General features: G+C 43.1%; 1 protein-coding gene across 1 annotated transcript in view; it reads left to right on the top strand.

Annotated features, from left to right (window-relative positions):
* Positions 1–17,396, top strand: part of DSTYK (dual serine/threonine and tyrosine protein kinase) — a 92,870-nt gene extending 75,474 nt beyond the window's left edge. The window contains exons 7-13 of the mRNA XM_073587196.1: positions 835–964; positions 1,914–2,070; positions 3,100–3,232; positions 5,180–5,293; positions 6,364–6,478; positions 15,610–15,744; positions 15,871–17,396. Of these exons, the coding sequence (XP_073443297.1) occupies positions 835–964; positions 1,914–2,070; positions 3,100–3,232; positions 5,180–5,293; positions 6,364–6,478; positions 15,610–15,744; positions 15,871–16,052 (966 nt within the window). The 3' untranslated portion in view covers positions 16,053–17,396. The remainder of the gene's footprint in view (positions 1–834; positions 965–1,913; positions 2,071–3,099; positions 3,233–5,179; positions 5,294–6,363; positions 6,479–15,609; positions 15,745–15,870) is intronic.
* Positions 17,397–17,645: the final 249 nt, after the last annotated feature.

Raw genomic sequence — 17,645 nt, 5'->3', positions numbered from 1 at the left:
TTATAGTTTGAGGCTGGCGTCTCAGATGACCTTATCGTCTTCAGCAGAGGTAATTCTTGGTCTTCCTTTCCTGGGGTGATTCCCTTTAGAGACAGTTTCATCATAGCAATTGACTGTTTTCATGATTGCATTTAAGGATGCCTTCAAGTTTCTTGCATTTTTCTGGATAGCCTGTCCTTCACATCTTAAAATAAAAAAGTCATAGTCCATCATTACTTTATGGACTACTATTTTATTTATTTTACTGTTGAGCGCTTCTCGCCTTATTCTGGCTTAGAACAGCTAAATTGAATAGGGCTCAGCACATTATTGAACCATGGTTCCACAAAACACATCGGATGGTTGCAAACACTTCTTGAACTCTTGACTAAGCATACCTGTTCATTGGAAGTCAGCCTAGATGACCACCTGATGAAGCTGTTGGACAGTATGTCAAGGTTGTGTAAAGCGGTAATCGGAATTTTGCACCAAAAATTTGTCAGAGATGTTGTTTATTGTATAATTAAAATTGTCCAGATACTAAAGAATTGCACTGGCATAAAGTGTTACTGGCTGATCCTCGGTGCTCTTTTTCCAACACTTTGTGGGTCTCTGGGTTCAGTTTACAGAGTTTTGGCTAAGAGTCTCTTTCTCTCTCTCTCTCTTTCTCTTTTCTCTTTCCTCTTCTTCATCTTCAAAAAAACATGTGCACACACCCTTTAGTATCCTGCCATTAAATGCTTTACCGCATGCAGAGCTCTATAAACCTTTGTTAAATGGGAGAACCTCCTTTTAATGAAAGTAGCTTTAATTGAGAAGTGTGCTTCCTTTTTTTTCTTTCTTTCTCCTTTTCAGCTGGAGGTTGGTCACTGTGGCAGACTTGAGAAAACTGAGGATCTTTGGTTAAGGGTTCGTAAAGATCATGCCCCACGCCTGGCACGGCTGTCGCTGGAAAGCAGATCTCTTCGGGATGTTTTACTATATGGTAAGAGGCCATGGGACTGTTTAGACTTTTGGTGCCCAAACTTCATTCACTGCTGGACTCTCATGCAAATTTAAAAATATGAAACATCTTGGCTGCTTTCACACCACTGGTACTCCAGAGCTAATTATTAGAGGCTATTTTCATGGGTGTTTGGCATCCATTTTTTTCTTTTAAAGGTAAATATCGTGTGTAATGCAATTTGTCTCATTTTAGAAAACCACTTATTGCTACTCTATTTCTTATACTGAAGCAATATTAGTGATGAGTAGAGTTGAACGAATAGCTTTGGATAACTCATCCAAATAGCTACAGCGCTTACCGAATATCTGCATCGGTAACCTTGATGCTTGGAGCGCTCCTGATGATCAGCTGTTTGGCGCCACGGCTGTGTGACAGACACAACAAACAGGCTCTCCATACATGTGTTGTGACTGTCATGCAGCTGCAGCGCTGAACAGCTGATCATCGGGAGCGCTCCAGGTTACCAAGGCAGCTATTCGGATAAGCACTTATCCAAAGCTATTCGATCAACCCTAGTGATGAGTGAACGTTCTTGGATAAGTTATCAAAGAATGCTCATGTGCTAACAGAGTGTCTTCAGTATGCTTGAAAATTATATCAGAGTCCCCACGGCTGCATGTCTTGCGGCTGTTAGGCAATCCCTGCATGTGGTGCGGCTGACTAACAGCCATGAGACATGCAGCCGACAGGGACTCAAACATGTTTTTCGAGCACGCCGAAGACTTGCTTATTCCATATCCATATTATATCTTGTGAGTCATTGCTTTGATTGGTACTGTAGATCCCTGCTACAAACTCTAACACTGTGAAGGCCCATATCAGTGTTACCCTTTATAGCAGCACTACTGGCCAGTGTCTATGCTGCTAAATTCATTACCTCCCCACTCACTTGAACGTTTTTTTTTTTTTTTTTTTTTTATGCCTGCAGGCAAGCCTAGGTTGGGGCGAGAGCTGGGAAGGGGACAGTATGGGGTTGTCTACTTGTGTGAACATTGGGGAGGACATTTCCCTTGTGCACTGAAGTCTGTTGTACCTCCGGATGAGAAGCACTGGAACGACCTGGCGCTGGAATTTCACTACATGCGGTAAGCTGGGTACAACTTTCACATGTAGATAACCCCGTATGCAGCAAAGCGAGTACAGTACTCGCCTATCACCAGCCATCCAATATGACAGAACTCATTCATGTGATTTATGGGCTTTGGAGCCCTGGGCCACCACTTATTTATCAGTTATCCATCCTGGAATGACCCTTTTTAATTGGAGTCATGTTTATCCTAAGGTTCATTATGGTAATGGAGATCAAATTCTGAGGGGACTGAAATGGCCTCCACTGAAAGAGTATCTCATACTAGCTATCCTATTTATTCTTGAAAATTTGGATTGCAAAATAGACTTCACATGTGAGAGTTAATGGGTCTGCTTGTAATGGAAAAGCAAAACTCCTTATTTTTCTTTATCTTATTTTTTCTTTTTGCACTTCCATTTTTTGGTTTTTCATTTTTCCCAAGAGCCATAGCCAAAAATTTGGTTTGTGTTGCCGTTGTCTGAGATGCATAACATTTTATTTTTCTATCGTAAAAAATGTGAGTAATTTTTTTATTATTAATTGTCCCCATTAAGGAATGTGAACTTATGATGGGTTTTCCAGGGTGCAGCAGTACATAGGAATATTATTGCTTTCCAATGAAGCCAAGTCACAAGATGGGGATGGGGGTTTTCTGCCATAGCAATACGTTAGCTTTCTGCAATCCCATCACAAGGAGACACATGAGGCAATGGGCTCCATTGTGCCATGCAAACAGGTCTTATAAATGCTGGTATGAGTGATTGATGACTGCATCTAAATGGTTAAACAGTAGATGCTGGGGTATGGAGTAGACTCCGATCTTGACGATCTGATATTCTCCAAAACCGACATAGAATATTGAGAAGAGTTTACATTAAGGCTGTGGAGTCGGAGCCCATTTTGGTGGAGTCGGAGTCAGAAGTTTGGCTTACAGACTCCACAGCCCTGGCTTACATTTTCTTAACAATCAGCTTGACAAATTCACTTGAAACTGCTAAATATTAGAATGTAATGTGCAACTCATTTATTGTCTCAATTGTTCTAGGTCACTCCCAAAACATGAGCGTCTAGTGGATTTACATGGTTCAGTGATTGATTACAGCTATGGCGGAGGCTCAAGTATTGCAGTTTTGCTGATCACGGAACGTCTCCATAGGGACCTCTATGCAGGGCTTAAGGTGAGTGTAGGATTTGTGCACTGCAGATGGAGGTTGCTTTTGTGAAATGTAGTTCAGATTGAAAGATGACTATTGAAATGGGTTGAACACCATTCACTGACCAGTGTGTTGCTGATTTTGGAAGAAGGCAGCCGTGAAGTTTTACTTCTGTACAACCTTTTTATTGTACCCTGAAGTATAATAAAAGCACACTAAGCAATAAAAATCCAAAAAATAACAGTAGCATGTAAGCAACAGTAAGTTTCCAAATCTAGCCAAGGAAAATATTAAAGGTTCAGCACTATAACAAAATATAACCGACAGAAAAAAAAACCATGCATAAAGAACCAGTGGTATAAAATTGTGTAACTTTCATTCTATAGAAATACAAAAACAGAAAAATGTCATCCAATTGATGGCACCAATCAGGGCTCCAATCCCTGATGCTTTTTTTTTTTTTTTTTTTTTTTTTTTTTGTTTTTTTTTCTGGCAGGGCGACATTGTAACAGACGATCAAAAGATCGTATATAAACCAAAATGGTATCACTAAAAGCATAATCTCGGTGCACAAAAAATAAGCACTCACCCAGCCACAGAACCCAAAAAATAGACACTGTGGGGCTCCAAAATTGGCGCCTCCCCCCCCCCCCCCCCCCACAAACATTCGATTCCCTCCCCACCACATCAATAAAACAGAACCTATACATGTTTGGTATCTGTAAACTTGTAATGACCTGGAGAATCACTGGTCAGTTTTAGCTTTTGTTGAACATGGTTAAAAAAAAAAAAAAAAAGTTGAATTGCTTTTTTTTTTTTTTTTTTTTTTTTTTTTTAACTTCTCATTTTTTTTTATCCAGTGCACAAATGGTAAAGCTAATGAGGTAGTTCAAAAGTAGAACTTGTCCTTCAAAAAACAGGCCCTCATCGAAAAATAGAAAAAGCTATACCTCTGGGAAGATGGGGCAAAAACCTGAAAACCCCAAGGTCTTGAAGGGGCTAATTCCCTAAAAGCACCTTAAGGGTTAAACTACCTGACAGCAGTTTTGAATATATTAAGGAGTGTGGTGTTTAAAAATGCTATCGCTTTTTGAGGTATGTACACTACCGTTCCAAATTTTGGGGTCACCCAGACAATTTTGTGTTTTCCATGAAAACTCACACTTTTTTATTAATCAGATGAGTTGCCAAATGAATTTAAAATCCAGTCCAGACACTGACAAGGTTCGAAAAAAAAGATTTTTATTTGAAATTTTCTGCTTCAAACTTTGCTTTCGTCAAAGAATGCTCCCTTTGCAGCAATTACAGTATTGCAGACCTTTGGCATTCTAGCAGTTAATTTGCTGAGGTAATCTGGAGAAATTTCACCCCATACTTCCAGAAACCCCTCCCACAAGTTGGTTTGGCTTGATGGGCACTTTTTGGGTACCATACGGTCAGCTGCTCCCACAGTAGCTCAATGGGGTTGAGATCTGGTGACTGCACTGGCCACTCCATTACAGATAGAATACCAGCTGCCTGCTTCTTCCCTAAATAGTTCTTGCATAATTTGGAGGTGTGCTTTGGGTCACTGTCCTGTTGTAGGAGGACGTTGGCTCCAATCAAGCGCTGTCCACAGGGTATAGCATGGCGTTGCAAAATGGAGTGATAGCCTTCCTTATTCAAAATCCCAATTACCTTGTACAAATCTCCCACTTTACCAGCACCAATGCAACCCCACACCATCACATTACCTCCACCATGTCCCCTAAAGTGTTTTTGTTTTGTTTTTCTTCTATATTTAGTCATTATTGCCAGTAATTTGCGAATACTAATTGGTAGTCATTCCTCACCTAGCCCCAACATCATGCCTATGTTCCCTATACAGCTCAATGTTGCATGTTGGAGAATGAGAACATTCTGAGGGGTTTCTGGCATGATCCATAATCCTGCTCCTTCCTAGCATTTCTCCCACACATCTTTTCTTCTCAGGCTGGGCTTTCTCTGGAAACACGATTGCAAATTGCCTTAGATGTGGTGGAAGGCATCAGATTCCTACACAGCCAGGGCCTCGTCCACAGAGACATAAAGCTGAAGAATGTTCTGGTAAGAGGCTAGACGTGCTGACTTCAAGAAAGCTGCAGTATAGATTATTAAATGATCTTATATTCCCCCTTCCTTGGGCCGATGTTAAGCTGGGTCAGATAGCCAGCTTTCTTGGTCGTTTCCAGACTACAATGCCTTGCTGCACTGTAGTTCTCCTGACCCGTTGATCAGCCTCCGATATACCCATGATGCTGTTTGGGAGAGGAGGCCTGAAGTCCATCCATCACGGTCCACATAAAGAACACGAAAATGGTCATCTGAGCCTAGCCTACTGAGGTTGTTCACAATCATCCGTACTCATTCCTATGGTACAGTGAATATAAACTTCTTACTGCGTGGGTGGACTGGCATCTTGCAACGATGCCATCACAAGCTCTCAGAAGAAGAGTTGGAGAACATTGGTTAGGGCCACAGCACTGTTACTGGTTAGAGTTTTCTCAATTCCTGTTTAAATATTATAGATGGTTTCTACCTTCAAAACATCTTCATGCCAAGAAAATGTGGTTTATGTTGACAACTTTTATTGAGACAAGGCTTCTATTAGTCTGACAACCAGCATAGGATAGTTTGAGATTAATTCTAAAGTGAAAAGGAACCCAACGGATCCAATATACTTCAATGTACAGTGATAATGACAGAAGTACTTATTTATTCTGAGCAAGCTATCCAGTAAGCATCTGATGAATCGATAGCCATTACTCAGTGCCCTGTCTACTTGATAAACGATCCATTTCTAATGTTAAAACTGGTCATTTCTGTCATGATGCCAGTAGAGGTGTGCATATTATGCATGGTGGCTCAGTGGTTATCACTGCAGCCTTGCAGCACTGAGGTCCTGGGTTCAAATTCCTTCAAGGACAACATCTGCAAGGAGTTTATGTTCTCCCCGTGTTTGTGTGGGTTTCCTCCGGGTTCTCCCTTTTCCTCCCACATTCCAAAGACCCACTGATAAAGAATTTAGATTGTGAGCCAAGTCAGAACAGTGATGTTGGTGTCTGTACAGCGCTGCGGAATTAATGGTGCTATATAAGCAAAGCATAATAAAATATTGTGCTTTAATACTTATACAGCTGGATAAACCGAACAGGGCCAAGATAACTGATCTGGGTTTCTGCAAGCCGGAGGCTATGATGTCTGGCAGCATTGTAGGAACTCCTATACACATGGCACCAGAGCTCTTTTCAGGTAAACCTTTTTTATTTTATTTTTCTTTTTTACTTGTATATATGAAAGTGTCTTTGTGAAATCTTATTTTGATGCTTTTGTGGCAAATGACTGTACCAATAAAGTTTATGCGAGAATATTATAGAATCCAATGAGTTGTCGTACTGCAAACTCCATGTGTTCTCTTTATAACTGCTCACTTTTTTGCACAGCTTCTTGATTTGGAGAATTTTATCCCACTGGGTCCATATCAATACAATAATTAGACTCCCAAAACTATTCCAAAGTTTTGTTTTTTTTTGTGGGTTTTTTTTTTTTTTTTTTTTTTTTTTTTTTTATGTTCAGACTGTCACTTTTCCAGATTGAACCAACCCCATGGGTCACAATAAAACATCCATTAACATCACAACATAAATATCATAAGGGGCGATTCAAAAAATGGTATCGACAACTATCTGTAGGAGGGGTTGTATTCTCTTTTGTTCACAATCCAGAAGGGAAAAGTCTTGCCTTTTTTCAATATTTATAAGGGATGCTGACAGTCGGGTATTTCCCTTCTCACATAAACCACTATAATTATGGCAGCACTCATGCATGGTCACTCTTTACTTCATCTTCACTTTACCTAGATGATGACATGGACACACAGTGCACCATTAATGGTTGCCTATTTTACGTGATTCTTTAGGACGGTTCCTCCTTGTGGCTGAAGAGCTATTTGATTAGATCACAATGCTGGATTTCATAGTCTTTCATATACACAGCGTGCTTATGTATTAGCATAGCAAAAAGATGCTAGTCTTTGGAGGTGGGACTGGAAGTCGGCGCATTGTTTGTATTTTTAGATTTATTCTTCTGCAGGTTTGGTGTAAGCCATGACCTTATGCCAATGTTAACTTCAAACCAAGTGCCCCAAAATGGTAATTTGCACATATGGCACTGTTAGTAACTACTTGGCGATTACTGGCCGATAACAAGCGGTGAAGCCCTGATAACACAATCTGTGGTACATGAGGATAGAAGATCCACTTCCACCTTCAAACAAGGCACATTCGCACGAAAGGTGATAGCGCAGTATTGGATAACAGATGAGGTGCCAGCGATCCCTCAATTAATAACTTTAAAATAAATGAGCTGTGGAATCTAGAAAAAGGAAATGCAATAACTACTGTCGCGGTGGTACAGGGTCCCAAATCTCCTACACGACATCTTCCCAGTTGTCAGTCTCTTGTTTGAGATGCGGGGAGGAGGAAGGGGACATACTACATACAGTTGTGCTCAAAAGTTTACATACCACAGCAGAATTTTCCCTTCACCCATAACAGCACACCTGAGACAGGGATCCGCCCCGCTAGGACAGGAACCTACTGAGACATAAGGGGCGGCACCTCTCCCCCCGCTTCAGTTGGGTTCCTGTCCTGGAAGGAATCCCACTGTGGCAGTGCTTGTCATGGGCGAAGAAAGAAGGAAAAAAAGAAAGCAAGGGACCCAGGCCCGTCCCGGCGCGGGAAGAACGGGTAACTTACCTGTAGCGCCGGCCGTCGGGTCCTGGAAGCACAGTCCCCGGTGTTCCTCTGGGCTCCAGGTTCGTGTGGGTGCGGATGGGATCCCGGTGGCTCCGGGGAGCCCCCGCCACGCCGCCCTCCCCTCGTGCATGCCGCATCTCGATCCCCATGGCAGGGGAGAGATGCTGGCTCCTTCCGGCCGCTGACATCAGCGGCGCTATGGATTGTGGGTGCGCCGGCTGACGTCAGCACAGGGCGACGGTGTCGCGACGCCGGCTTTTCTGAAGCGGTCGGCCGGCGGTCGCAGGGGGGAGGGGAGGAGACACCACCGGCAGAGGCTGCATATATTAAGGACCAGCGGCGGGGAAGATGGTGGGAAATGCAGGAGAGATCGCTGTCTCTGCCTCCCTCACAACCCTCAGGCAAACATGGAAGCCACTCAAGTAGCAGCCGCCGCAGATCAGGAGAATCCTCAAGGTCGTCCAGAGAGCACAGGTGCTCTGACGCAGCCTCCGAGTCCGGCACCCTTGATTATGGGTGGTGAGTGATCTTCGTGTATGCTAGCATTTATGTTAATAGGGATTCTCTGTATGCTTTACCCTGTAGGAAAGGCCCAAAAAAGCAGTAAGCAAGAAGAATGGGGACTGTGCTATATGTAAAACTCGCCTAGCAAGAGACTGGCAGAAAGATCTCTGTGCCTCTTGCATTCAGCGGACCATGGCGGAGGAAGCGCCTAGTTTCGCAGCCAATTTGATATCCGCCCTCAGGTCAGAAATGGAGGGTACAATTACGACCCTATTGAAAAAAGGGAAGAAAAGTAGGAAGAATCCCCCTAGTTCTCCCTCAGATTCCTCATCAGCCTCATCTCAGGCGGAACGGGCATCCTCCTCAGACAGTGACACGGGGGGGTAAGCCATGTTTCCCTGTAGAAGATACAGATTCTCTCCTAAAGGCCATTAGAACCACAATGGGCCTACAGGAAGAAAGGGCGGCTAAAACCCTAGAGGATGTCATGTTTGGGGGGCTTCAAGAGAGGAAAAAGCGGACCTTTCCAGTGTACGAGAAGATCCAGGTGCTTATTGAGAGAGAGTGGAGGAAACCCGAAAAATCTGGGGCCCTTCCGTCCACCTCTAAGAGACGATACCCCTTTGAGCACAAGGATGCGGAGATATGGGACAAAGTCCCAAAAATAGATGCAGCAGTATCCAGGTCTTCCAAAAAGTCGGCCCTGCCCTTGGAAGACTCAGGGGTTCTTAGAGACCCGCTGGACAAAAAGGCGGATTCATATTTGAGGCATGCGTGGCAAGCGACAGCAGGAGGACTAAAGCCGGCGATAGCGGGCACCTGCACGGCACGCTCCCTCATGATCTGGCTGCAGCAGTTAGAAGAGAAGCTGGCATCAAGGGTCCCAAGAGAAAATTTTAGCAGATATGTATCTCTTGCACGGGGCAGCAGCTTTTTTGGCAGATACCTCGGCGGACTCTGAGGTTGACAGCTAAAGCAGCTGGACTATCAAATGCTGCCAGATGCACGTTATGGCTTAAGGGCTGCCCGGGTGACCTACAGTCTAAAGCTAAATTGTGCTCTCTCCCCTGCGATGGTCGGTTCATATTCGGCAAGAACTTGGACGATATCCTGGAGAAAGCAAGCAATAGGAAAAAAGGCTTCCCGAGATTCCCGACGGAACAGAGGAGACAGCCCTTTCGGAGGGGAAGATTCAATACTGGGCGTCTTCCTGCTGACAGGAGAAGATGGGAGGATAAAAGGAAAAGAGTCGGGATTTATGTTTGGAAGCACCTCCACCTCAAAGAAATCGCCACAATGATGCCAGTATTCCAGTGGGGGGGAGATTGGCACTCTTTTTCCAGGCCTGGGAAAAGATCTCCTCCAATACCTGGATCCTGGGCATCTTAAGAGAAGGCCTGAGAATCCCCTTTATTCGCCAGCCAAAACCCGTGGTTGTCATTACACCCATCAGGAAGGTGACCGAAGAACAGTTGGCCTTAGAAGCGGAGATCCTGAGCCTGATAGACAAGCAGGTACTTTACGAGGTCCCACACACACAGGAAGGAAGGGAGTTCTATTCACCTCTTTTTCTTATTAAAAAAAAAAAAAGGATCAATCATTCAGGACGATTATAAATTTCAGACGGCTCAATCGATGGATAAGAAACCAGACCTTCAAGATTGAGTCAGTAGCTACTACATCAAGATTGTTTGTTTGTTTGTTTGTTTGTTTGTTTGTTTTATGGCCGTAGTCGACTTTAAAGGATGCTTATCACATCCATATCCATCCAGATTACCAAAAATACTTGAGGGTAACGCTTTATATCCAAGGCGTACTGAGGCATTTCCAGTTCAGAGCTCTTCCATTTGGCATATCCATAGCCCCGAGAGTTTTCACCAAGGTCATAGCGGAGGTGACAGCCTTTCTCCGGATTCACGATACGGTCATACCGTACTTGGACGATTTCCATAGTGGGCAGCTCAGAGGACCACTGCACGGTGCAGTTGAGCCAGGTGACCGACGCCTTGCAAGAACTAGGGTGGATAATCAATTTTAAACGAAATTACAACCCCTAAAAAAACAGACCTTCCTGGGATTTATACTGGATTCAGAAAGGCAGGCGTGTCTGCTCCCAGAGTCCAAAATAGAGAAGGTACAGAATCTGGCCTTGTCGGCCCGAAACCAACCATGTATGACATTAAGAAGGGCAATGTCCCTACTAGGTACCCTAACGTCCTGTATTCCGGCGGTCGGGTGGGCTCAATTTCACACCCGACAACTCCAGGGGGAGATGTTATCAGCACAAAGATCGCTAAGAGGGCGTTTAGAAGGAAAGCTGGAGCTTTCCGTAAAAACCAGAGACTCTCTCAAGTCGTGGCTGGACGGTACAAATCTGACCTCAGGAATACCATGGGACAGACAGACAACAGATGTGATTTTACCAGATGCAAGCTCCTCGGGGTGGGGGGCACACCTAAGGGGCCTCATAGGCCAGGGCTCCTGGACACCTCAAGAAATGGAGGCATCTTCCAACCTAAGAGAACTGTGGGCAGTGAACAAGGCCCTAAGTCACTTCATTTCGCTACTCCAGGGTCGCAATGTACGCATCATGTCAGACAACAGGGTAACAGTGGCATACATCAACCACCAAGGGGGGACAAGATCACACTCCCTAATGAAAGTGTCGAGCGACATTCTGAGCAGAGCAGAGGAATACCTACACTCCTTGACAGCCTTACACATAAAAGGGGCAGAAAACAGAGGCAGATTTTCTGAGTCTCAATACCTTGAGGCACGGAGAATGGACGCTAAATCGGTCCATTTTTCAAAAAAGAACGCAGCTTTGGGGGAAACCAGTGATAGACCTCTTTGCCAACAAGCATAACGGGCAAACAAAGGTTTTGCTCTCTAAACCCGAGGGAAAAGCCGTGGGCAGTGGACTCATTGCACATCCAGTGGAACTTCAGGCTAGCTTATGCGTAACCCCCCCCCCCCCCCCCCCCCCCAGTGGCTCTGATCCCAACAGTTGTCAGGAAGATCAGAAGCTATCAAGTCAGGGTTGTTTTAATAGCCCCGTTTTGGCTGAAAAGGCCCTAGTTTTCTCTACTACAAAGAATGTCCCTCTCCGATCCATGAGTTCTGCCAGAATTCCCGGACCTACTAGCTCAGGGCCCAATATTCCACGCTCAGGTCAAAGGATTCCATCTGATGGCGTGGAGTTTGAAAGGTCGCTTTTAATGGATAGAGGGTTCTCCCTTGGGTTGGTGGCCACCCTACTAAAGAGTAGGAAACCAGTGACGACTAACATCTACGGCAGAACATGGAATAAGTTCCTACAGTTCCTAGGTAAGCCGTTAGAAAAAGAACCCCCGATTAGTGCCATCCTGGAGTTCTTACAATCGGGGTTGCAGATGGGGTTAGCGGTGAACACGCTTAAAGTTCAGGTGTCTGCACTAGGGGCGCTCTACAACTGCAAATTGGCATCAAATAGATGGGTAGCCAGACTCATTAAATCCTGCCATAGAGCTAGGCCTATCCCAATACCCAGAATAGCCCACTGGAATTTAAACCTAGTGCTAGAAGCCGTTACACCAGCTACCCCTAAAGTTTCTGACCCTAAAAACAATCATTTTAGTGGCCCTTACGTCAGCCCGCAGAATAAGCGACTTACAGGCTCTCTCGGTAAATCCATCTTATACACAAGTTTTTCAGGATAGGGTGGTGTTAAGAACAGACCCTGCTTATCTGCCTAAGGTAGCATCAGATTTCCATCGGGGTCAGGAGATTGTCCTCCCATTCTGCGAGAATCCAAAAAATTTTGGGGAGGAAAAATTCCATAGTTTGGATGTTAAGAGAGCTATATTAGAATATATATGTCACTAGCCAGTGGAGGAGGTCCCAGTCCCTATTCGTAGCCTTTCAGGGTGCCAGGAAAGGCTATGGGGTTTCGAAAGGGACTATTGCTAGATGGATTAGGGAGGCCATTAGTGTAGCCTACTCAGCTAGTGGTATCCCGATTCCTGACAGCATCAAGGCTCATTCCACCAGAGCCGTGGCGACCTCCTGGGCTGAAAAGGCAGAGGTATCAATTGAACAGATTTGTAAGGCCGCTACCTGGGCCTCACCTTCCACCTTCTTTAAGCACTATAGATTAAATCTATCCTCCTCTGCTGACTTTACCTTTGGTAGAAGGGTGCTGCAAGCGGTGGTCCCTCCCTAAGGTGCTTCGTAGTCTCCAAAAATCTCTCAGGTGTGCTGTCATTGGTGAAGGGAAAACCACCATGGTTACTTACCGGTAGCCTGTTTTTCCGGAACCCATGACAGCACTCGTATATCCCCCCCCCCCCCCTTTTCACCGTATGGGTGTGCACAGTTAGTAGGGTGCTTTTGAGTGATGTAGTGTTGGATTAAACATGTAACTAACCGGGAAGTCCTCTCAATGCTCTGTAACCCAACCGAAGCGGGGGAGAGGTGCCGCCCCTTATGTCTCAGTAGGTTCCTGTCCTGGCGGGGCGGATTCCTCTCTCAGGTGTGCTGTCATGGGTTCCGGAAAGAAGAAGAAAAAAAAAAAACCATGGTTACTAGCCGGTAAGTAACCATGGTGTGTGTTTGTTTTGTTTTTTTTTTTTGTTTTTTTTTTTGTTTTTTGCTTTATTGGCCTTTTTTTCCAGAGAATATGAATGATCACATCAAAACTTTTTCCTCCACTCATGGTTAGTGGTTGGGTGAAGCCATTTATTGTCGAACTACTACTGTGTTTTCCCTTTTTAAATCATAATGACAATCCAAACATTCCCCATTTCTTAATACATTGTATTGCCCCCTCTAACATCAATGACGGCTTTAACTCTTTTGTGATAGTTGTGGATGAGGTCCTTTATTTTCTCAGATGGTAATGCTGCCTACTCTTCTTGGCAAAAAGCCTCCAGTTCCTGTAATTTCCTGGGCTGTCTAGAATTAGCTGCGCGGTTGAGATCTCCCCAGAGTGGCTCATTGATATTCAGATCAGGAGACTGAGATGGCCACTCCAGAACCTTCACTTTGTTCTGCTGTAGCCAATGAGGTCGACTTGGCTTTGTGTTTTGGATAGTTGTCATGTTGGAATGTCTCACGTACGTCCCATGCACAGATTCTAGGCTGATTGCAGTATTTGCTGATAACGCACTGCATTCAACTTTGACCAAGTTTCCTGTGCCTTTGTAGCTCACACATGCCCAAAGCTTCAGCGATCCACCTCCGTGGTTTACAGTAGGAATGGGGTTCCTTTCATCATAGGCCTTGTTGACCTGTCTCCAAATGTAACATTTATGGTTGTGGTTAAAAAGTTCAATTTTGGTCTCATTGCTCCAAATTACCTTGTTCCAGAAGTTTTGAGGCTTGTCTCTGTGCTGTTTTGCGTATTGTAGATTAGATACTTTGTGGCATTTGTGCAGTAATGACTTTCCTCTGGCGACTCGACCATGCAGCCCATTTTTCTTCAAGTGCCTCCTGTGCATCTTGAAACAAATACACTGCTAGTTTTCAGAGAGTCCAGTATTTCATCTGATGTTTGTGGGTTTTTCTTTGCATTCCAAACAATTTTCCTGACAGTTGTGGCCAATTTTTGTTGGTCTAACTGACCGTGGTTTTTGTTTTTACAGAGCCCTGGATTTTCCATATATTAATCACAGTTTGAACGCTACTGACTGGCATTATCAATTCCTTGGATATCTTTTTGTATCCCTTTCCTGATTTATACAGTTCAGCTACCTTTTCCCGTAGGTCCGTTGACAATTCTTTTGCTTTCCCCATGACTCACAATCCAGAAACGTCAGTGGCTGGATATAAGATGCAAGAGCCTGTCTGGATCCCAGAAACTCACTCTGCTTGTAATCAGTGTGTGTGCATAAAAGCTAACAGGACACAGGTGAGGATGTTACCTTTAGTAGCCAGTCAAACCCATTTGTGTCAACTTCTGTGGATGTTATAAGGCCAAAATCACCAGGGTATGTAACATTTTTAATCAGGGTCATTTGGATGTTTTGGGTTGTCATTTTGATTTTAAAGAGAGTAGTTTGACAATAAATGGCTTCAATCAACCACTAACCATTAGTGGAGAAAAAAATTTGGTATTCAAATTCTTTGGCAAAAAAATGCCAAGAAAGCAAAAATTCTGTCTAGATATATAATCTTTTGAGCACAACTGTATATTCTGGTCTTGTAAACGTTTTACTCCTTCCCGTGAAAAAGTGCAATGAGTGCTATTTACGATTACTGACCTGAAATCCGACTTGAACCCAGCTCTCCACCTTCTCAATCACTGCAGCATTCCTCGTAATTGTAACTGTATGTGCATGCATCCCTGTGCTTTGGAAAAAGTCATCCACCCCAACAGTCTCCTGTTTGTTTTGTGTGTTGTTTTTTTTTTTTTTTTGTTTTTTGTTTTTTTTTCTAAAATGAATGAGATAATGCTGATGGAGGAACTCACCTCTACAGTTAGTAATTCATATGAGCGCTTCTACAAAACTTTTGTTTTACTAGAAGGAATTTGGAGCCTCTGAATATCTGACTTCTTTTCTGACTACCCCCCCAAACCCCTTTATTCTTTTAGTTTATTTATTTTGTGTTATTACAAAATGGTTCATCTGGAACTACAATGCACATTTGGTTATGATAGGATTCATGTTTTTTTAAAAGTTCAAGTAGTTCTTTGTGCTCTGTATATCAATCTTTGATGTATTTCTCTGTTGGTTGTTACAATTGTTCTACTGTGTTACATTTGTGCTTTTATGACTGTTATTCTCGAAAAATTTTGATTAAAGATAACTTTCTCTTTTTTTAAATTTAACTACATTTTGAGAATCTGTGGGCACTCTGGACTGACGAATCGGGCATGGCTTCTTTTTTAGGTGCTGCCTAGGGTTTTTTTAGGAAGCTGGAAAGTTCTGTCGCACAACATGCTTTGATCATGTCTCCATGGATTGGGGTTGGAAAGCGGGTTACTGGGGTTGCTTTTCCTATGTTTTTATTAATTTTATAGTTGAAAAAATACAAACCAATTTAAAAAAATTCACATTCAGCAAAGGGGAAAGCACCATGGAAAAGCAGAATATCTTGATTACTATATGTTGATTTTAATGCCTTGTTCTTTTTCTCGACTAGGAAAGTACGACAATTCAGTGGATGTATATGCATTTGGGATCCTGTTTTGGTATATTTGCTCGGGGTCAGTGAAACTTCCAGAAGCCTTTGAAAGATGTGCAAATAAAGATCATCTATGGAATAATGTCAAAAGAGGTAAATGGCTTGAAAAATATCACCACTGTGTAGTATGCATAAGGCCTAGCCAGACTCCTTTTTGTGTATGTACATGGTGAGATGATATTGTAGGCTAAAGGTATCACCCTTATTCTCCATCCACAGGTGCCCGTCCTGAGAGGCTTCCCGTCTTTGATGATGAGTGTTGGAAGTTAATGGAGGCATGTTGGAATGGAGACCCCTCTCAAAGGCCTCTTCTGGGTATTGTTCAGCCTATGTTGCAGGGTATCAAGGACAGACTTTGCCGCAACCAGGAATCTAGCAAAAACCTTGAAGACTCAACCTGAAGACACAGCACCTGTAGCACGTGTGGATGTTTAGATGCTGCCTATTGACTCCCTGTACAGCAGGAAGGTGAAGACTCCTTGTATGATCTGGTGTTCCTTGCCCTGTGCATGCTCTCACAGTAGAATGAAGCTATAGGATGAGCTGCTCCATTTGCACAGTTGTAGTAGTCACTTTCTTAACCCTATTGACTCCAGCGCAGAACTGGTGGCTCTTGGGCAAACTTGCAATACCAGTCAAGCTACAATATGAAGGGGTTCTTGTTCATAGATTGTTGCTTCTGTTTACGGTGGGTGCTTGAAAGCTGTTACATCTCCTGAGCGTGTTTTTATAGAGATTTGATTCTTATACCTTCCATGGAAAATCATTGTGTGGCCTTCCCGATTTAATATTACCAAATCCATTACTAAAAACGAACACTATTGACTTGTACCTGAGATGTTCCCTTTGAAGGACTATCCAACGTTCCTCCTTAAAGACTACTTTCTGCCAGTTTGTAAGCCACTCCTCCACTATCGCTGTGCATTGGCCCATACTACACATTTGACCGGAAAACCTGAATTTGATATTCTTCATTACGTTTTCTACATGGTTTGTGTTATAGGTGCTGCACATTTTTAGATGCACTCGTGTTTTGTTTTTTAATATTTATCCATATATTTTTCATTTTAATTAAGTTTTTGAGGGAGGGACCGGTATCTCCTCCAACTAGTTATCCACTAAAATTTATATAATTATTTAAAAGAAAAAAAGCAAACTTAAAACAACCCTAATCGTTATAAGAGTTTTATGCCACATTCTGCTTTGATTCTACAAAGTTTAAGATCTACAGGCAAATAATGGAAATCCGCCATCACCTAACCTCTGGATGTGAACAGGTCATGTTTTAATTCCTAGACAGCAAGCAAATATTTTGATCAATAGGGAATTGATACACAATTCATACACGGATGAGCTTTGACATGCCACCCTAAATTATTATTTTTTTACTGATACATATAATACAAGTACTTTCCAATGAGTCTTTCCCCCACATTGGTTTTAAGCATTTCACTGTGCACCAAGGATCAGTACCATAGACATGCTAATGTTTTCTGTGTGTAGTGCATCTGTTTACGTAGTAATGAAACACTATCAGCCATGAACAGTAACCATAGTGTACTGTCCCTTAATGTACTGTACTTGTATTGCTCTTTCGCATTGTTACATACTTCCCCCAGAGGTAATCCAACGTGTATAATATGGCTAATATGGGCTCCTAGTTTTAAGAAGTTTATTGGTCTCCAAAGTCAGTTTATTAATATTTTATTAAAAGTTAAAATAATAAACCGTGCCTTGCGAATGCATTGTGTTTCCAATTCTACTGTTTTGCAATACAGTATTGGTACAGAAGTAATCATGGACTGGAGAGTAGCCACTACCCATGAGCTTGCGGGTACCGTGCTCAGTTAGGGTGCATTGACACTTTTCTTCCACATCCCCCTTAAAAATGCAAGGGGATTTCTAGCAATTTGGAATGGTATGCTCAACAAATACATGAGGAGGGATAATTGAACATTTAAAGGTGTTTTGCAGCCATATAATATTGATGTACC

This window comes from Dendrobates tinctorius, unplaced genomic scaffold (genome assembly GCF_039654945.1).
Source record: "Dendrobates tinctorius isolate UK_male_01 unplaced genomic scaffold, ASM3965494v1 ptg000098l, whole genome shotgun sequence".
NCBI lineage: Eukaryota > Metazoa > Chordata > Amphibia > Anura > Dendrobatidae > Dendrobates > Dendrobates tinctorius.
This window is presented reverse-complemented; position numbering and strand designations above follow the sequence as displayed.